At 31.6% G+C, this 21,704-nt stretch overlaps 5 protein-coding genes across 6 annotated transcripts; 3 read left to right on the forward strand and 2 right to left on the reverse strand.

Moving 5' to 3' along the window:
- The first annotated feature begins 68 nt into the window (after positions 1-68).
- On the forward strand, positions 69-5,909 carry LOC124420165. Its single transcript, XM_046952303.1, has 3 exons — positions 69-3,431; positions 4,659-5,320; positions 5,393-5,909. The coding sequence occupies exons 1-3, from the start codon at positions 170-172 to the stop codon at positions 5,843-5,845; spliced, it is 4,377 nt and encodes a 1,458-aa protein (XP_046808259.1). The 5' UTR covers positions 69-169; the 3' UTR covers positions 5,846-5,909.
- A 1,389-nt stretch (positions 5,910-7,298) lies between these two features.
- On the forward strand, positions 7,299-8,750 carry LOC111683672 (E3 ubiquitin-protein ligase CHIP). Its single transcript, XM_023445771.2, has one exon. The coding sequence runs from the start codon at positions 7,523-7,525 to the stop codon at positions 8,390-8,392; it is 870 nt and encodes a 289-aa protein (XP_023301539.1). The 5' UTR covers positions 7,299-7,522; the 3' UTR covers positions 8,393-8,750.
- Positions 8,751-9,354: 604 nt separating this feature from the next.
- On the reverse strand, positions 9,355-10,817 carry LOC111683695 (glutaredoxin-like). The gene is made up of 4 exons (XM_023445794.2): positions 10,670-10,817; positions 10,260-10,598; positions 10,082-10,186; positions 9,355-9,546 (listed from the first exon to the last, which is right to left on the reverse strand). The coding sequence occupies exons 2-4, from the start codon at positions 10,407-10,409 to the stop codon at positions 9,451-9,453; spliced, it is 351 nt and encodes a 116-aa protein (XP_023301562.1). The 5' UTR covers positions 10,410-10,598; positions 10,670-10,817; the 3' UTR covers positions 9,355-9,450.
- Positions 10,818-11,372: 555 nt separating this feature from the next.
- Positions 11,373-21,457, forward strand: LOC111683674 (mucin-22). Of its 2 annotated transcripts, none has more exons than XM_023445773.2 (5): positions 11,373-11,563; positions 11,829-11,977; positions 12,424-13,557; positions 13,619-14,203; positions 19,674-21,457. In XM_023445773.2, the coding sequence occupies exons 2-5, from the start codon at positions 11,866-11,868 to the stop codon at positions 21,443-21,445; spliced, it is 3,603 nt and encodes a 1,200-aa protein (XP_023301541.2). In that variant the 5' UTR covers positions 11,373-11,563; positions 11,829-11,865; the 3' UTR covers positions 21,446-21,457. The 2 variants fall into 2 exon arrangements, with proteins under 2 accessions (XP_023301541.2, XP_046807606.1); XM_046951650.1 differs by having other exon boundaries at positions 11,374-11,563; positions 12,661-13,557.
- On the reverse strand, positions 18,333-19,234 carry LOC124420053. The gene is made up of 4 exons (XM_046951651.1): positions 18,993-19,234; positions 18,755-18,930; positions 18,615-18,688; positions 18,333-18,548 (listed from the first exon to the last, which is right to left on the reverse strand). Exons 1-4 carry the CDS (start codon positions 19,172-19,174, stop codon positions 18,348-18,350), a joined length of 633 nt encoding a protein of 210 aa, XP_046807607.1. The 5' UTR covers positions 19,175-19,234; the 3' UTR covers positions 18,333-18,347.
- Positions 21,458-21,704: the final 247 nt, after the last annotated feature.

Below are 21,704 nucleotides of genomic sequence, written 5' to 3' on the forward strand. Positions count from 1 at the left end.
AAAAAATTCATATGTATATAATTTATACAGTTCTTCTTTGTTCTTTCGTGTGTGAACAATTAACTAGTTCACAGAAGAAAATTTATTAAACAACAAAACTAAATATCGTTAGGAGTAAAAAGTAATACATAAAAACATATAGATAAATAAATAAAAAAGTAAACAAATAATGAGTGAAGAAGATTATCGAATGAGTTTAGAAATGTTTAACAAAAATATCCCAAAGAATTTCACTCCTGAATATGGTTTAACAACAGCAACAACAACAACAAGCCATGAAAAATATACACACCAATGGACGACACGGCATTATCCGGTTAAAGAAGAACAGGAAAAAGTTATGGAAGACATGTTAGATATTCACAATAGTTATGACAATCACAATAGTAGCAACAGTGGTGGGGAAACTGATGACCCGCTAAAGCAATATACCATACAATATGTTGACGATGATAATGATGACAATGATGATGATGATGATAATAATGACCCTTGTTATAATGATGAAGATATTTGTAGGGAGAATAAAGGTTATAGAACTTTTTTGGTGGCCGATTATGTTGATTATAATCAGGAAACTAATATGTCGAAATGTTTAATAATAAATTGTGAAAAACCAATGAGTGGTAGACGTACGGGAAATATTAAAAGGCATTATGAGAAGGTACACAATTTTGTTATAGTCCATAAAAATAATAAGGATAAAGAAAAACTAACCGATGAAACGGCCACACAGCCGGCTTGTATAACCGTTAATTTGGATAAATATTTCGATTATGATCCTTTAATGAATAAATCTTATTGTAAAATGCCCGGCTGTAATGCGGCTTTAGTGAGTCGAAAACCCAACAATATTATGCGCCATTATAGTTTGGTGCATAATTTTAAAATTGGCGCCGAAGAGGCCGATAAAGAAGGCAATATATCTGATGGCTCAAGAGCGTATAAAGAACCCATAAACATTCCCTTGGAAGATTTAGTGGCTTTAGATGGGGATAACAATTACGCCCATTGTTTATTTATCACTTGCCAGGCTTTATTAGAAAAAGATATATTAACGGTAGAGAGGCATTATAATGAAGTACATAAAATTGTTATAGCACGTAATGGACAAAATGTACCAAATCGTTTTTATCGCAAAAGAATGTATCGTTATATTCACCAACCCTTCGAAAACGATCAGGAATATGTGGAAAATAAATTAAGAGAATATCTGCATCAAACGGATGGGGTAACTATTAAACAGGAGCAGGAGAACCAACCTCACTGTTCTAAACAAATAAATAAGCCTTTAATACCACTGGGAAAAATGGGTTTTGGTAAATTTATTTCGCAAAACTATGTGGACTTTGATCTTGAAAAGAATGTATCAAAATGTTTGATAAAACACTGTAAACGTTCCATGAGTGGCTGTTTAGCGGGTAATATTAAACGTCATTATCTAACCATGCACAATTTTGTTATTTTACATGGTTCATGTGTACCCTTCGAAGAAATTGAAGAAATGTCCGATGTTAGGCGAGAACAAATAGAAGATCTGGTAGCCTACGATAAGAATTCCACTTATCAGTGTTTATTTATGAATTGTGGTGTTAATTTGGACGACAATTTATACACAATAAAAAAGCATTATTTGGAAATACATAAAATCATTATAATAAGATATTCTGATTATATAGTGCAGCGTAAACGTAGATATCGGGAACTGCAACAACAGCAGTCATCGGAAATGGAATTTTATAATGAAGAGACAACGCCGTTAAGTGACGAGGATGTAACACAAAAATTCATAGATCATGATACTGAAATGGAAGTGGAAAAAGTTAATTATGGTAAAATGCGTATAGAAATGTATGTTGATTATGACCAAGAGAAAAACCTCTCCAAATGTCTAATAAAACACTGCAAACGTTCCATGAGTGGCTGTTTAGTGGGTAATATTAAACGTCATTACCTAACCATGCATAATTTTGTTATTTTACATGGTTTACGTTCACCCTTTCAAATAACAGATGGTAAAACCTCCACAAAAGTTGATCTATTACCATTTTATATGGAAATTTCCTCGCAACAATGTTTATTTATTAATTGTAATCAAACTTTGGAAAAGGATTTATATCTTATAAGAAAACATTATCATGAAGTGCATAAAATAATTATAAACAAAGAATCGAATAAATTGTCTATGCCTACACTATGTCGGAGAAAAGCATTACAACCGGCCACCGTTACACACAGAAATCAAGAAAGTATTTTGCCCGATGAAGAGGAAGAAAATCGTAATTTAAGTTTAATGGAACAAAACCTTTATTCATCCACCATACACTCGATGGTATTATCTTTAGGCCGTAGGAGTATTGGCAAATTTAATATGTCCCAATATGTAGACTATGATAAAGAGAAAAATTTGGCCAAATGTTTAATAAAACATTGTAAACGTTCCATGAGTGGCTGTATAGTGGGTAACATCAAAAGGCATTATAAGAGAATGCATAATTTTGTTATACTACATGGCATACGTTTGCCGAATGAAGAATTTCAAGAAATTTTCGATACTTCCGTAATAGATGAATTAGTGGCCTTTGACATTGCATCCTCCAGCTTTCAGTGTATATTCAATAATTGCTCTCAAGTATTGGAAAAAGATTTACCCTCGCTTAAAGTACACTATTGTAAGGTGCATCAAGTGGCCATAGCCAAAGATCCGGAGTGTGATATAAAAAGAAAGCTACCGCGTAAATATCATGAACTCTATGAAACGCCATTTGAAACTGAATTTCTAGAGGAAGAATCGTGTTCTGTAAGAAATGAATATTTAAGTGAGGAAGATGATCCAACTGATTATTTAGAGGAATCAATGAATTGTCCAATTAAAAGAGAATACATAAGTGATGGCGATGATGATAGTGGTGGTGAGCAAGAGAAGGCCGATTCTTGTTTTAATATTAAAAAAGCTAAACTAAATAGTAAAACAAACATATTCCCTATAATAACTGAAAATCCCTTGGAAAACAAACAAATTTCAAAACCCTCAACAGAGAAAATGTATAAACCCATTTTACACCCTACATCTACTAGTTTAAAAGAAAATTCTACCACCGTTAATATAGATCTAACTAAATTATCATTTCATAATTTATGTTTGGGTTTGGTAATAGAACGTGATATGCCTTTGCAATATTTCGATGATGCTAAATATTTTAAAACTTTATTAGCTCCATACGAGCAGGTATTTGCTTGTAATATCAATGCTACCAAAATGCGGAATATAATGCTTAAAGCAAATCATATAGTTGTGGAGGATTTGAGTAAAAGATTTTGCAATAAAATTGTTTGCTTGGAATTGTATGTATTAAAACGTTTTGGCATTTATTATATGATAATAAATGTTCGATTTTTGGCGGAAGAAATTATATGTAATAAATTGATAGGTAAGTAAACGACATGCCATTACCATTTGCCTAAAATTCATTAAGGGCGAGTTTTTCAAATAAATATAATCTACATTCTTTGTTTAAACCTAGTTTAAAATATGTTTGGTGTATTTCAGTAAACTGTAACGTTACGTATTATCTTAGTTTAACTGAGTGCTATTGGCCAATTAAACTTCAGTTATAAGTAGGGTTCTATAGTTGAAACGAAAAGTCGACTTTTCGACTTTTTGCATTTAGTTAAACGTCGACTTTTTGCATTTAGTTAAAAGTCGACTTTTCGACTTTTGCATTTTATGAAAAGTCGACTTTTCGACTTTTTCCGACTTTTTTCGATTTTATTTGACTTTTCGACTATTTTCGAATTTTTTTCGACATTTCGACTTTTTTCTACTTCTAGACTATTTTCGAATTTTTCCGACTTTTCGACTATTTTCGACTTTTCGAATATTCCGACTTTTCGACATTTTCGAATATTTTCGACTTTTTCTGACTTTTCGACTTTTTATGACTTTTCGACCTTTTTCGACTTTTATTTACAAAGTCGACTTTTCGGCTTTTTTCATAGACGATAGTCGAATTATCCACTTTTTTGGAACAAAATAGTCGACTTCGACTTTTTTCGACAAAAAGTCGATTGTTCGATTATTCGAAAGTCGATTTATAGAACCCTAGTTATAAGTGAGAACACACAATTAATAAAAATAATAAAACAATGATTTCAGAAGAACAAAAACTTAATATTTTAAGTAAATTGCAATTTTCTGATTTGTTTTATTTGATTTATAATTGTTTTAAATGTTTATTTAAATTTTTTCCAAAATTTTTCATTTTACAAAAGTATTATTTGCAAAAAAAAAAAAACAGCTGTTCATTGTTTATGTTTTTAAAAGTTAACTGAGTTTAAATCTAAAACTGAAAAACACAATCATCGGTTAAAGTCCACCTAAATTTGTTTAGAGTTTAATCTAACAACAAGTTAAGCCTATGTGAGAAGTAAGAAAACCCGCCCTTGTAGTATATAGTCGAGTCTCTAGTTAAGTACACAGTCTAGTATTTGGTCTATAGTCTGGTCCTTAGTATTGGATATACTTAAATCTATAGTATAATCTATAGTTTAGCATATAGCCTAGTATAGTCCAATCTATAAACTAGTCTATGCTTTATACATTCTTTTCTATAGTCTATTGTCTAAACTATATTTGAAATTTTTGGAATTTTTTTCAGGATCTTTTCCCATAACAGAAACAACCAAAACTTTACCACTCAATAAATATTTAAACAAGTTCAATATTGATGACCAACAAATCTATATGAAAACCATTATGCCTGAATTCCATAATGAAGAGGAAATCTATAATATATGTCATAACATCTGCAAACATAATACTGATATAAAAAATCATCCTATATACGACTTACAAATTATATTCAGTTCTTTTATCAAAAAATACTCACACGATATTAAAAATTGGCAAAAACTGAGTGGTAACCAAGAAACCATTTCGTTAAATAAGAATATGTTGGAAAATTTAAAAGAATTTTCCGAATATTTGGAGAAAAATTGTGCCGAAAACAATGAACAACTGCTGCCAGCTATACACTTCTTTAAAGCCTTACAAATCTTTTGGAATTTTATGGATAAACTGAGGGGAGAACAATATGTGGCGGGAGATTTTTATCGTGATTTATTGTGTTGTGAATTGGGTTTAAAGGGAGAACATAATAAAAGTCACAACTTCTATGCAAAGGAACTTTATGAGAAGTTTTGTGACTTTAAGAATAAAATCTTAGAATCTCAAGAATTTGTAGCAGCATTGTATTTGGATGCCAGATTTAATTTTTTGGGTACACGTTTAATAGGAGATGATGAACAAAATAAAGGCAAAGTAAGTTATTAATTAAAAAAAAAATATATTATCATTAATTACTTATGGAATGTTTTTCTTCTTTTTAAATAGTTATATCTTTGTGAAATATGGGACAAATATAAGACCTATCTACAGTTAAGTGAAAGCCCCGATAATACATTATCAAATGCTGAACTAAATAATGAGGAATTTAATGATGATGAATATGCTTTGCTGACCCAACATATTAATGATACAATGCCCGTTAAAACTAATGTCAGCATACAGTATAAGCTTTCAAATTTTATACCCACAAAGAGGCAACCTATTAGCATGGATATTTTAAAATATTGGCATTCTAATTGTCAGTCTATGGAAGATATTAATGAATTGACAAAAATAGCTTTTACACATTCCGCTTCTCAATTTATTTTATTATATTTAGAAACGAATTTCTCTATACCATTGTTCCAAGCGGATGAGGATAACTTTGATAAGTTGCTCTTAAAGAGTAATCAAGAGTTATTGGAAGAAAATATCGCTTTTATATTGGAAGATTTATAAGATAATGCATTAACTAATTTATTTTTTAAAATATTTTTTAAATAAATGTACATATTTATTTCCATTAAAACTACAAAAAGTTTATATTAACTTGTTTGTGAGAAAAACAAATTAAAAAGTAAAGAAATATTTTAATAATCTTTAGGCTGGGTTTCTTACTCCTCAGTTAAACTAGGCTTAACTTGCTGTTAGATTAAACTCGGAACAAATTTAGGCGGGCTTTAACCAATAATTGAGTTTTTCAGTTTTAGATTTAAGTTCAGTTAACTTTGTTAGTATTGCCAACTTTTCACTCAAAAACATAAACAATGAACAGCTGTTTTTTTTTTGCAAACAATACTTTTTGTAAAATGAAAAATTTTGGAAAAATTTTAAATAAACATTTAAAACAATATTAAATCAAACAAAACAAATTAGAAAATTGCAATTTACTTAAAATATTATGTTTTTGTTCTTACGAAATCATTGTTTTATTGTTTTCGTTAATTGTGTTTTCTCACTTATAACTAAAGTTGAATTGGCCAATAACACTTAGGCCGGGTTTCTTACTCCTCAGTTAAACTAGGCTTAACTTGTGTTAGATTAAACTCGGAACAAATTTAGGCGGACTTTAACCAATAATTGTGTTTTTCAGTTTTAATTTTAAGTTCCGTTTACTTTGTTAGTATTGCCAACTTTTCACTCAAAAACATAAACAATGAACTGCTGGTTTTTGCAAACAATACTTTTGTAAAATGAGAAATTTTGGAAAAATTTTAAATAAACATTTAAAACAATAATAAATCAAACAAAACAAATCAGAAAATTGCAATTTACTTAAAATATTAAGTTTTTATTCTTCCGAAATCATTGTTTTATTATTTTTGTTATTTGTGTTTTCTCACTTATAGCTTGAGTTGAATTGGGTAATTACACTCAGTTAAACTAAGATAATAAGTAACTTTACTGATAACTGAAAAATACGAAACATATACTAAATCAGGTTTAACCAAAGAATGAAGATTATATTTATCAGAAAAACTCGCCCTTAGTCTATATATAGTATATAGTTTAGTCTGTTGTTTAGTCTATAGTCTAGTCTACAGTGTAGTATATAGTGTAATTTATGGTCTAGTCTATAATCTAGTCAATAGTCTAATCACTATTGTTGTTTTTAGTCTAGACCATAGTCTAGTTTATAGTCTGGTCTATATTCTAGTCTATAGTCTATTATTTAATCTAAACAATAAGCTAGGTATAGTCAAGTCTATAGAAAAGTTTTCTTTTATTTGAATTTAACGCTTTTCTTAATGTTATTCCCAATGACCAACACTTTCCCAATATAGGTTCTCAAAGGTTGGCAATTCAATGTTTACATTTATGGTAACAGATTGACAAAAAAACTTTAGAAAGTCAAAAGAAAAGAGAACAAAAAAGAGAGAAAAAAAAAATAAAAAATTCAATACAATTTAACATCAGAATAGCCAAATAAAAATTCATAGATTTTAATTTAAATTTTGGTTATTTTAAATAAATTTAACAAAAATTATTATAAAAAGCAAAATGAGCTTGTTAAATACTAATTAAGTTGAGTTAAATAAAAAACAAAAAAATATTAATTAAAACTAATTGGATTACAAAAAGAAAAATCTTACAAAAAAAGTAAAAAAAACAGCAGAAACAACAACAATAAAAACAATGAGTAGCAAACATATTTACTCAACCAGCAATTTAACAGATCTACAATTGAAGGAACAGGGCAACTGTTTATTTTCAGCAAGAAAATATGACGACGCTATTAATTGCTATACAAAGGCCATTATTAAGAATCCTAGCAATGCTACGTATTTCACCAATCGGGCTTTATGCCATTTGAAACTAAAGCGCTGGGAATTATCGTGCCAAGATTGTCGTCGTGCTCTCGATATAGATGCCAACTTGTTAAAGGCACATTTCTTTTTGGGCCAGTGTCTAATGGAGATGGAACTGTACGATGAGGCCATTAAACATTTGCAAAGGGCCTTTGATTTGTCCAAGGAGCAGAAACAAAACTTTGGCGATGACATAACATCACAGTTGCGTTTGGCACGCAAAAAACGCTGGAATGTTATGGAGGAGAAGCGCATTTGTCAGGAAATCGAATTACAATCATATTTGAATAGACTTATCAAAGAAGACATGGAGAATCGTTTGGCCAAACTTAAATTGGATGAGACCACCAACGAGGAACAGTTAAAAGATAAACAACAGGAAATTGAACAGGAATGTGATGATCATGTCAAGGAGCTGAATAATATTTTCGCCAAAGTCGATGAACGTCGAAGAAAACGTGATGTACCCGATTATCTGTGTGGTAAGATCAGTTTTGAAATTTTAACCGATCCAGTGATAACACCCTCTGGCATCACCTACGAACGCAAAGATATCGAAGAACATTTGCAACGTGTGGGTCATTTTGATCCTGTGACTCGTGTTAAGTTGACCCAAGATCAACTTATACCTAATTTTACTATGAAAGAAGTGGTAGATGCTTTTATAGCCGAAAATGAATGGGCTTTGGATTATTAATTCTATATATAAATATAAAAAATATGCAACCACACATACTACATACATAAAACATAGTTATATACATATAGTATTTCCTGTATTTTTTTAAGTTTCGTGTTATAAATTTTTATCTTTTAGTAAAGAAAAAGATCAAATAGAAATAACAATGAAAACTATGTTATCCTGGCCTTGCTTGGATTTAATAGCCTTTTAGGAAGTGTTTTTTTACAAACTAAGTTTTTCTCTTTATTTTTCTAAAAAGTAAACACATATTTTACTCATTACTACTTTTTAAGAGTTAAATATGATTATTTTCTTTTTAGTTATTCTGTTAAGCAATTAATAAATAAACTCGTTTGGTTTCACCATTAACTTAGAGAGCCTGAAAGGGCAAAGGACTTTTCTTTTAATGAATGTTGCTTTTCGTACTATTCCAGCAACTTTATGGATAAATTGTGTAGAATAAAAACAACTTTTCATGGAGAAATTGATTACATTTTTCCTTAGAAAAGTTGCTTGCAATTGCTACAAGTTTTCTTTAGAAAAGTTGCTTGCAATTGCTACAAGTTTTCTTTAGAAAAGTTGCTTGCAATTGCTACAAGTTTTCTTTAGAAAAGTTGCTTGCAATTGCTACAAGTTTTCTTTAGAAAAGTTGCTTGCAATTGCTACAAGTTTTCTTTAGAAAAGTTGCTTGCAATTGCTACAAGTTTTCTTTAGAAAAGTTGTTTGCAATTGAAACAAGATTTTTATAGAAAAGTTTCATAGAATTTTAATAATATTTTCAATTCATTTAGAAAGTTGTTCTTGAAAATTTATTTGATCAAATATTTGAATAATGTGATCAAAAATTTCTTATCAGTTTTCAATCTTGAAAAAATTTAGTTTTTAAATAAATAAACAATTGGCTTTTGTAAGCAAAAACATATTTATTTAAACAGAATATATAAACTTAAGCAAATAGTTAAGAACACATTAAAATATATTTTTTACAACAAAATTGTTTTAATTGTTAACAAATTTATAAATAACGTTTATAAGCACAAAAAAAATTTAATAGGATTTCATTGTATCTCTATTTAGACAAAGTACTTTTGTAAAGTACCCTGTTCATACATTTTCTTAACATCAGTACCACCACCAACGAATTTGCCATCTATAAAACAACGTGGAACCTGAAAAGGAAAGAAAATCTTATAATGAATTGCATATTTTTAACACTTCGGGGAATAGTTTCGTTTTGGAAGGAGTCTATTGCGTATTGCCTTCAAAAGGTTAATGTTAATTTGTAGGATTGGTTTTTGGAATACAGCTATTATAAACATTATGTCATTTTATAATTTATAGCTGGTATACTAGTAATAAAGTTAATGTAATGAAAATACTATTAATAACACCTACGGGAAAGGATTTTGAAATAATTAGGGCAGGTTTTGTAATTTCTATAATATAAAACGTTTCCGTTATTTTTACAACAAAACGTTAAGTTTTTTAAACCCTGTGATAGGTACTATATAGCAATGCATTAAAAATTTATGACTGTTAAATTGCACACCTTAAGTTAACAACAAGATGACCCTGATAATGAATCACTTTTTTTCCACAGAACTTTTAAATTATAGAATTTATACAAAATTTGGAAAAACCCACAGCTGTTTATAAATACATAATTTAAAAATCAATGAACTTTTTTTAAAAAATAAAACCTACCGTACTGCCTCCAGTTATTTCGCCCAAAATAGACTGGATTTCATTGCCATCATTACGTTTGTCCAGCTCAATAACATGAAAGTCGACGGCTAATTTTTTAAATTGCTTATTTAAAAAAAGATCACAAAAATTTTATAAAACGAAAATAAATAACAAATGTTTCTTAACAAAAACTTACCTCCTTGGCCATGGTGCAATAGGGACAATAGGTTTTGGAGAATATTACAACTTTATTGTCTTTAATAGCATTTTGTACGAATTGTGCCTGAGGTGAAGACATATTGACGACAACTGTTTGTTTCGGTAGCTGAGAAATAACTGAACCCATAAATAATTCGAAAGTTTTCAAATAATTTTCTATAATATAAAATTATTTTACAGTTTTTATTTTAATATATTGTACTCTCTTTTGCGTTTTTGGAATATTATTATTTCTACTCCCTGAGTTTTTGTTTTTAAGCTGACGTTTGCGTGGTTTCTCTCTCTCTACGCAGCAATAGCAAGTTAATGATAACAGCTACAAACACGCAGACAGAAAATATTAAAAATAAACCACAATTAAAAAAAAAATAATTAATTTTAAATTACCACAATGTCTAAGATATATGAATAGTTTATTTAATTTTATTATTTAATATTTATTTCGTTATATCAATATCAAAATAGTTATTGTATGAAAAATGAATGTGTGCAAAGAAAAATTAAAATAAACACAACAACAACGCAACTGCTGATTTTCCACCAGCTGTTAAAAGTGTTGCCACTTTGAAAGAAATAAAAAATAAATAAGCTTGCCAGATTAATGTTATTAACACAATTTCTATGCGAAAATTTTTATTGGCAATTTTTTCTACATAAAATTTTGTTTTTGACAAAATTTTTAAAAACATTTATTATAAAAAAAATCTGTTAAAGAACAATTCTGTTTGAGGCAAATTTTTCTAAAGAAAATTTAATTGGGGATAATTTTTTAAGGGATATTTTTGGAACAAATTTAATAATACATAAAAATAATACATAAAATAAAATTGTGAATTTCAAACATTGTTTGTTTATTTAAAAAAATTATTCTTATAAATATAAATCAATTGTTTAGAAAATAAGTTTCAAACATATTTGTATACATACAAACTAAAACTTTAAATATCCATCTCTGTCGTAGATGCAATTCAATAAACAAATTTGCTTCACAGTGGCAACTTCTCGAATGTCAACATTTAACAATACAACTCTGTTAAAATAATTACGCAAATTTTTGTGAATTCTGCTTTGTGCCTTTTATTCTTTTATTTCTTTAAAAATCTTCATGCTGTGTGGACGTATTTTCGCAGTTCACGCTTCTCAAAAAGTAAAAAAAAACTAGCATATACTAATTAAAATTAAAATATTCAAGGGAAGTGTAAAAAATTAATAAATCAAACAATTCTATATTAAAGAAAACTTAATAAATTATTTCAAAATAACGTTTTAAACAAAAGTAAGGTGAGTGTTTTAAGAAAAAAATGAAAATTTCCTATAAAAATGTGTCAATCTGAGGAAAAAAAGAAAAAGTGCAAATGTGTATGTGTGCCTGACAATCTCTACATAAGTGTGTGTGTGTGTATGTATGATTGTGGGGAGAAAAAATATGAAAAAACGTATTTGTTAAACTGAAAGCCGCCAAGCTGTACTTTTCCTTAACACAAAATAGAAAAAAAAGCGTTTTTATACTAAAACATAAATAAAATTTTAATTTATTTCAAAATAGAATTTTTATCAATAAATATACTGCGTTTCTTAATAAAATGAGTACAACGGATGGCAGCAACGGTACGGGGGGTGGTGGTGCTCCAGGACCAGGAGGTGGTACAGGTGCTGGTCCCGGAGGAGGTTCAACAGCAACAACACCAACAGGAGGTAGGTTTTATTAATAATTTTATTTTTAAGTTCTTGTAAATATATCTATCTATAATATAAATTATATATTTAAATAATTGCATTATTTTGCATTTTCTCTTAACATTTATCAAGATTTTTTTTATGTGTGTTTGTTCTTTTTATTATTTTTTTTCTTCTTTTGTACGTTGATTTTTCTTTGATCATTATTTTCTGTATCTATCGTATTTTTATTTCGTATTGCTATTGTTATTGCATTCGTGGCAGTGTTACCTGTTTTCGGAAATCTTATTAGTAGACAGGGATTTGTAGAAAGAAATTATGCAAAATTATATGTGAATTTAAAAGGGTTGAATTAAAAGGTTGTTTAGACTTTTTCTTTATTTTTATTTTGTTTATTTTTATTTTGTTTATTTTTATTTTTTTTATTTATTTAATTTATTTCGTTGTAATATTTTTTCACACAGAACCCTTAAAAATTATAAAAACCCAATTAATACCCCATCCACATCCAGCATCTTTACAACACCAACAATCACACCATTCACCATTGCCTTCACCAACATCAACTCCAACACCGACACCTTCTTCTACCACTTCTACTACAACATCCAATCTTAATAATCCACAAATAGCACATGTCCATGCTCCCATACAATTGAAAAATCCCACAAATGTAACAAATTTATTCTCTTTAAATCCAGTTGCAGCAAAAATAACGCATGTTAAGACAACAACGCTTGATGCAGCTAATAATAGTGGTCTCACCTTAAGTGGTTTGTCGCAAGCGTCTGGTGGTGGTGCCGGTGCTACTGGAACAATCGTAACAAGCGGGGGTCTATCGACAGTGGGTGCCATTAAGGTGGGTAATAGTGGTGCAGTGGCTACTTCGTTAAGTGGCACCCCCATTGCCTTGAATACATCACAAACAAATACTTCGGGTGCCACTTCTATAAGGGCCATAGGTGCGGGGGGACAATCGACCCAGGTGAGAGTTGTTATGGGTAATATAATGACACCTTCAATGATAAAGCAATTGGAAAATGCTGGCCCCGGACGTACACAAATCACAGCATTTCCTACGGCTCCTGCAAGATCGGTATCAAATACTTCCATAACGGTTACCCGAACAGCAACACAAGCTACATATTTACCAAGAGCCAGTGTAACAGCCACACAAATGACCGGTGTAGGTTTAGGAGTGCCAGCAGGTCAAAGATTAGTAACACCCATACGTACGACACCCGCATCTGTAACTGCCACTGGAGCAGGAGCCACTGTTACGGGTATAACAGCAGCTGGAAATTTTGTAAGAGGAACAGCTGTAAGTCGCAATACATCATCACCGGCCACTACTGTTATATCGCCCGCCACCAGCACTACTTGGATGGCAGCCAATACAGGGCAAGTGCAATTAATACGTGCCATACCACATCAATCCAGACAACGCATTATTACCACACAAGGTATTAGTGGTTCTCCTGTTTCGACCGTAGCTTCTGTTAGTGGCACCGTAGTTACTAGCACAGCCTCTGCTCTACAGACAGCAGGTCTAGGTAATCCTCAACAAACAAATAATGCACAACAAAATCAACAACAATGTAAGTTTGTTTTTTTCGTTAATCATACGTTTGCATTAATAAAATATTCTTTTATCTACAGCCACCATACAAGCCGTTTCATCTGCTGCTCCACCACAACAGCAACAACAAACTTATGTTGCCACTGTTTTACCACCCCGTCATCAACTAGTCTATTCCTCTAATGTGGCCACTTCTCAACCCTTAAACCAACAACAGCAGCAACAGTTCAATCAAACCTCTGTGGCTAATACTGGTCCACGTTTTGCTGTTGCCACTCCCTTAACAGCAGGAACTGTTGGCTCTACAGGTGCTCCTCGTCAAATACGACCAATACCATTTGCTAAATCATTTTCAGCAGCCAAATTAAATACAACCAGTATAAGTATAAGAGCTCCTAATCTAACACCCACCATAGCTACGGGTGTTTCAAATGCTAATGTTGGCGGTAATAATGCATCAAATTCACCACGCAGTACTACTGTTACAGGAGTAACATCAACAGCAAATGTTTTACCCTCCTCAAATTTATCGGCGACACGTATTATACAATTGCAACAACAACCGGGTGGTACAGCTCAACAGATTATAGGGACAACGGGACGTTTAGCAGCGAATGTTATGTTGCAACCGATAATTGTTAATACTTCGGGAACTAATAAAATTGGTAAGTAGTTTTGGATACATTAATTTGAGACAAATTATTTTTGAATAGAAAATTTGATTAATAACCAAACAAATGTTTACATTATAAGACAAATTATCAATTAGAAAATACATATATTCAAATGTCGTTGTCAGTAACTTTTATCCGTCACTAAAATTGACGGCGTTAGACGAGGTTTTAAATTTTAACGAAGGCTTTAATTAAGCTGCCGGCTATAACATAACTCATTTTCAAACATACAAACAAAAATTTCAATTTTATACTTTAAAAAATATTTTTAATTTGTTACAATTATTTTGAAAACCTTTTAATTGGATATTTGGCGGCTCTGGTTAACAACATTAAACGCGCCTTATAGTGGCTAGTTTATTTTATTACTATTATTTTAATAATTAAAATAAGGCCCTATAAACTATTGAATTTTTCTTTTAGCTTTTCGTGCAAATTGTTGTTTATTTGTCGCCGTAACTAACAAACTAATTAGATTGTAATAAAATCTAATTAGATTTTAAAAAATCAAATAAGAATTAATGCAAAAGTAAACAGAATACAAAATTTAAGTTCTAGTTCAGTTTTAGTTCAGTTCTAGTTCAGTTCTAGTTCAGTTCTAGTTCAGTTCTAGTTCAGTTCTAGTTCAGTTCTAGTTCAGTTCTAGTTCTAGTTCAGTTCTAGTTCAGTTCTAGTTCAGTTCTAGTTCAGTTCTAGTTCAGTTCTAGTTCAGTTCTAGTTCAGTTCTAGTTCAGTTCTAGTTCAGTTCTAGTTCAGTTCTAGTTCAGTTCTAGTTCAGTTCTAGTTCAGTTCTAGTTCAGTTCTAGTTCAGTTCTAGTTCAGTTCTAGTTCAGTTCTAGTTCAGTTCTAGTTCAGTTCTAGTTCAGTTCTAGTTCAGTTCTAGTTCAGTTCTAGTTCAGTTCTAGTTCTAGTTCAGTTCTAGTTCAGTTCTAGTTCAGTTCTAGTTCAGTTCTAGTTCAGTTCTAGTTCAGTTCTAGTTCAGTTCTAGTTCTAGTTCTAGTTCAGTTCTAGTTCAGTTCTAGTTCAGTTCTAGTTCAGTTCTAGTTCAGTTCTAGTTCAGTTCTAGTTCAGTTCTAGTTCAGTTCTAGTTCAGTTCTAGTTCAGTTCTAGTTCAGTTCTAGTTCAGTTCTAGTTCAGTTCTAGTTCAGTTCTAGTTCAGTTCTAGTTCAGTTCTAGTTCAGTTCTAGTTCAGTTCTAGTTCAGTTCTAGTTCAGTTCTAGTTCAGTTCTAGTTCAGTTCTAGTTCAGTTCTAGTTCAGTTCTAGTTCAGTTCTAGTTCAGTTCTAGTTCAGTTCTAGTTCAGTTCTAGTTCAGTTCTAGTTCAGTTCTAGTTCAGTTCTAGTTCAGTTCTAGTTCAAGTTCAGTTCTAGTTCAGTTCTAGTTCAGTTCTAGTTCAGTTCTAGTTCAGTTCTAGTTCATTTCTAGTTCAGTTCTAGTTCAGTTCTAGTTCAGTTCTAGTTCAGTTCTAGTTCAGTTCTAGTTCAGTTCTAGTTCAGTTCTAGTTCAGTTCTAGTTCAGTTCTAGTTCAGTTCTAGTTCAGTTCTAGTTCAGTTCTAGTTCAGTTCTAGTTCAGTTCTAGTTTAGTTCTAGTTCAGTTCTAGTTCAGTTCTAGTTCAGTTCTAGTTCAGTTCTAGTTCAGTTCTAGTTCAGTTCTAGTTCAGTTCTAGTTCAGTTCTAGTTCAGTTCTAGTTCAGTTCTAGTTCAGTTCTAGTTCAGTTCTAGTTCAGTTCTAGTTCAGTTCTAGTTCAGTTCTAGTTCAGTTCTAGTTCAGTTCTAGTTCAGTTCTAGTTCAGTTCTAGTTCAGTTCTAGTTCAGTTCTAGTTCAGTTCTAGTTCAGTTCTAGTTCAGTTCTAGTTCAGTTCTAGTTCAGTTCTAGTTAAGTTCTAGTTCAGTTCTAGTTCAGTTCTAGTTCAGTTCTAGTTAAGTTCTAGTTCAGTTCTAGTTCAGTTCTAGTTCAGTTCTAGTTCAGTTCTAGTTCAGTTCTAGTTCAGTTCTAGTTCAGTTCTTTTTCAGTTCTTTATGTTTTACCTCACTTCTAGTATAAATTTATATCAGTTCTCTCTGGTATATCAATATTGTATTTTAATAAACTATACAAAATACAAGACTAGTTGTGAACGGTTCTGATTGTTTTTTCAAATATCGTTGTTTATTTTTTATATGAAAAGCGTTTATTTTTCACTTCCCTAGTTTAAAAAACATACATTTTACGACACCTACAGTATTTCTATTAAGAATTCTGTAATGTTATATGTTTTCTTATTATTTTTTATAATTAAAACTTTGTACCTTTTACTCTCCGCTTAATACTAAAATAGACTAAAGCCAGACTTTATCAGCTGTTAAATAAAATATAATATAAAATAATTATTTAATTTTTGTTGTTGTTAAACAAAAAACTGCAATATTATAAACACACAACTAAATATAAATAAAAACTGATACATTTACTACAGACAAACGAACATATTCTTTTAAAATTTGCCTGAAAAAAAAAAGAATATTTTAAATGATTCATGCTAGAAACTGAAACCGTATAAAACAACAACGACAATGACAACAATAAGAATAAAATCCAATTGCTTTGCGTTTAGTCGTTTAAAAACTATTGGAGATACTAAACAGCAAAAATACACATAAAACAAAACAAATGTAAAGATTTCATAAGATTTTTTTTAATTTGCGTAAGAAAATAAAGTTAAAAAAGTTAAGAATTCAAAAAAAAAAAAAAATATTGTAAATAATGGTAAAATGTTTTATCAAAATTAAAAAAATTTAATTTTTAGTGTTTTTTTAAATAAAGTTTTAACTGGGAATTAAAGATAAAAAAGCGTTTAAAAATATTAGAAAAGTTGATCGTAATCTGAATAAATTTCGAGCAGAAAATATGTGTTTAATTTGAATAAATTTTTTCTAGAAGAGAAGCTTGCAATTGCTACATGTTTTCTATAGAAAAGTTGCTTGCAATTGCTACAAGTTTTCTATAGAAAAGTTGCTTGCAATTGCTACAAGTTTTCTATAGAAAAGTTGCTTGCAATTGCTACAAGTTTTCTATAGAAAAGTTGCTTGCAATTGCTACAAGTTTTCTATAGAAAAGTTGCTTGCAATTGCTACAAGTTTTCTATAGAAAAGTTGCTTGCAATTGCTACAAGTTTTCTATAGAAAAGTTGCTTGCAATTGCTACAAGTTTTCTATAGAAAAGTTGCTTGCAATTGCTACAAGTTTTCTATAGAAAAGTTGCTTGCAATTGCTACAAGTTTTCTATAGAAAAGTTGCTTGCAATTGCTACAAGTTTTCTATAGAAAAGTTGCTTGCAATTGCTACAAGTTTTCTATAGAAAAGTTGCTTGCAATTGCTACAAGTTTTCTATAGAAAAGTTGCTTGCAATTGCTACAAGTTTTCTATAGAAAAGTTGCTTGCAATTGCTACAAGTTTTCTATAGAAAAGTTGCTTGCAATTGCTACAAGTTTTCTATAGAAAAGTTGCTTGCAATTGCTACAAGTTTTCTATAGAAAAGTTGCTTGCAATTGCTACAAGTTTTCTATAGAAAAGTTGCTTGCAATTGCTACAAGTTTTCTATAGAAAAGTTGCTTGCAATTGCTACAAGTTTTCTATAGAAAAGTTGCTTGCAATTGCTACAAGTTTTCTATAGAAAAGTTGCTTGCAATTGCTACAAGTTTTCTATAGAAAAGTTGCTTGCAATTGCTACAAGTTTTCTATAGAAAAGTTGCTTGCAATTGCTACAAGTTTTCTATAGAAAAGTTGCTTGCAATTGCTACAAGTTTTCTATAGAAAAGTTGCTTGCAATTGCTACAAGTTTTCTATAGAAAAGTTGCTTGCAATTGCTACAAGTTTTCTATAGAAAAGTTGCTTGCAATTGCTACAAGTTTTCTATAGAAAAGTTGCTTGCAATTGCTACAAGTTTTCTATAGAAAAGTTGCTTGCAATTGCTACAAGTTTTCTATAGAAAAGTTGCTTGCAATTGCTACAAGTTTTCTATAAAAAAGTTGCTTGCAATTGCTACAAGTTTTCTATAGAAAAGTTGCTTGCAATTGCTACAAGTTTTCTATAGAAAAGATGCTTGCAATTGCAACAAGTTTTCTATAGAAAGGATGCTTGCAATTGCTACAAGTTTTCTATTCCAAATATGTCTCCGTCTTTCTTACCAAATCTTCCATTTGTGATTTTAGATGATATATCTTCCAACCGTTAATTTTACCCAAAACGTTTGTTTGATTCGCCAAGTCCATGATGGTGGGACGTCTTTCTTCTCGTGGCTTAATATCCGAATAACGTTGAAAATGATTATAAGCTGATTTCCAAGATTGTTTGTAGGTCTGTAAAACAATTTAAATACAAATTAATATAAATTTCTATTACAGCGGATAATTTTGAATACTTACATGCAACAGGGTGCAATTTTTGGGACGTTTTAGAATAAACTCAACAGGTTTAGTATTTTCCTTGCCATTGACAACTATGGTAAAGAAAAAATTGCATTAGTTTTTATTTTTATAAAAAACAATCTAAATTTTCATCTTACCTTCATGTCCTCCTGTATTAGAATTAATTGCTGTCGTACCATTTGCCATATTATTAGGTTCTTGGTTTAAGTTTGAGGCAGAAGGAATTGTAACAACAGTTACGGCATTATTATTAGCCTGAGGAGGTGGTAAACTTAACGACGTTTGACTTTGTGTGGACAATTGACTATCATTTCTAAATGAGAATAAAATAATTTAATAATTTTGTAAGATTTTTGTAGAGAACCTTAGACTTACGTTGATCTCCTAGATTTTTTACGTGGTGGACAATCTAAGGCTCCGCCATTTAGACGCTGTTGTATAGTTAGATTTGGTGGCTGTGTTGTTGCACTATGTTGATGTGATGATGACTGCTGCTGGTGTAAATTATGATGTTCCAGTGTTGATAGATTGCGTGAGGTAACTGGTGTGCCGGGCATAATATGCTGTTGTGGAACCACAGAATGATGATTGGAGTAAAGCTTTAATAAATAATTTTTGTTGACGATAACAAATAAGCAAAACAAACAATTGGAGCGACAGAGGAGGGGAAAGTGAATAGAAAAGACAGACAGAAAGTGCGAATAAAAAAAAACAATTTAGCCGATTTAGCAATTGCAAGCAACTTTTCTAAAGAAAATTTGTTTTCTAAAGAAAACTTGTAGCAATTGCAAGCAACTTTTCGAAAGAAAACTTGTAGCAATTGCAAGCAACTTTTCGAAAGAAAACAGTTGCTTGCAATTGCTACAAGTTTTCTATAGAAAAGTTGCTTGCAATTGCTACAAGTTTTCTATAGAAAAGTTGCTTGCAATTGCTACAAGTTTTCTATAGAAAAGTTCTTTGGAATTGCCATAAGTTTTCTATAGATAAGTAGCTACAATTGTTATTTTTTTGTATTGCTAATAATTTTCTTTCCTTTTTTATACTCTTCTGAAATAGGCATACGTCCTCCTGTAACAATGGCAGCCAAAGTACAACCTTCTTTAACTATTACCCAACTGGGTATTGGCAAATTACCTTCATCCTCTGGTGGCGGTTCAGGACCCTCAGCTTTAGGACCACAAAATTTGACTGGCGTTAATACCAGCACCGGCAGCAATTCACCTTCTATATCAACAGCCAGTATAACAGCCACCAATTTGTCAACAAATGCCACCACACAACTGGTAAATGTTTCACAGGGTGGTCAACTCTTAACCACACAAAATATTGTAACCTCAAGTGCAGGAGGTACTGCAGCGGGAGGAGCCACCGTAGTACCCTTGGCAATTAGTACAAGAGGAGCTGGGGTTGGTGGTAATATTATAACAGGTACTATGACCCCCATTAAAAATGCCAATGCTATAACGGTGGGTAAAGTAATGACCCAGGCACAATTGGCATCTGCGGCAGTCTCACCTTTGGAAAATATTAACAATTCGAATACAGCTAATAATGCGGGAAATAATACAGCCACAAATGTTTTCATACATCATGCTCCTGCACCCCAGAGACCGCATAGTAATAGCAGCACTAGTAGTATCAGCAGTGGCATTAATACTTCACAAAATACCGTAAATGTTTCCAATACTGGAGCTACAAATGTTTTAACTTCTACTGGCAATGTGGCTACTGGTACATTTTTACAACCCGGCAGTACTATATACTATGAATCCGTACCCGCCAGTTCGGTACAAGTATCCACGGGTGTTTTGTCGCTTACCACCACCACCGTGACCAGCAGTACTATGTCGCAGAATCAAATAGCCAGCACAGCGGCAAATTTATCGATCTCTTCGTTGCCATATGTATCACACTCAGGTGGTCAATCCACCACCGCCACCTTTACAGTTGTGCCATCTACGGTTGGTCGTACCATAGGACAATTGCAAATTCCGGTATCAAGTGCTGGTACCCAAATACAGGCAGTTCCCGTTAGATTTAGTCAACTTAGTGCGGGTAATTTATCGACCGCAGCTGCAGATGCCATAGCTGTTTCGCAGGCCACGCCTCAACTAATACAGCAAGCTGCAGGCTCTTCTTTGGGTGTGGCGGGACTAGGAGAAACCTCTCAAATTATCATACCAGCCTCAGTGGCACAGCAATCTAATCAATCCTCAATTAATACTCTAAATTCGCAACAAACCCATCAGATGGTTATACCCCTACAGACTTCAATAAAAGTAACTTCAGGTGCTAACGCTGGTGGTTCGACTGTTGTCTCCAACTTTTTGCGTAAACGTGATGTCGAGGGTTCACCCATTAGAGCGGCCAAAAATCTACAACCAACTCTTCTATCAATGGGCAATACAAATATGTTAGCGACAAACTCTTCCTCCTCCCCGGCCTCTTCTTCAGTGGGTAGTTCTTATAGTTTAACTTCGGTTACCTCAAGTGCTCTCAGTTCTGCTACCACTCTGACCGCTGAAGCCTTGGCCAAAAAGGATCGCTGTAACACCATTTACACATCCTCCTCCATTGCGAACTTAAACAACAATACCGGCACACCTAATCTTATATCGAATAGAAACTCGAGAGCAGAATCACCTGCTTCTTCGGATGGCAGTACCACCGTATCAGCTAATTCCTCACCGGGTGTGGATCAGCAAATACAAGATAATAATATGATTATAAATCGTTTACCAGGGGTGGCGGCAAATGTAGATGCTCACTTTAATCCAATCAATGAGGTAAGTTTTGTTTTTCTAACTGCTGTTTGCTATTTTCTTTAAAAGTGCAAAATATTTTCCAAACTAAAGTTCTTCACAATTGCTATAAAGTTTCTATAAAAAGTTGCTTGCAATTGCTACAAGTTTTCTTTAGAAAAGTTGCTTGCAATTGCTACAAGTTTTCTTTAGAAAAGTTGCTTGCAATTGCTACAAATTTTCTTTAGAAAAGTTGCTTGCAATTGCTACAAGTTTTCTTTAGAAAAGTTGCTTGCAATTGCTACAAGTTTTCTTTAGAAAAGTTGCTTGCAATTGCTACAAGTTT

The sequence above is a fragment of the Lucilia cuprina genome, chromosome 5 (genome assembly GCF_022045245.1).
Source record: "Lucilia cuprina isolate Lc7/37 chromosome 5, ASM2204524v1, whole genome shotgun sequence".
NCBI lineage: Eukaryota > Metazoa > Arthropoda > Insecta > Diptera > Calliphoridae > Lucilia > Lucilia cuprina.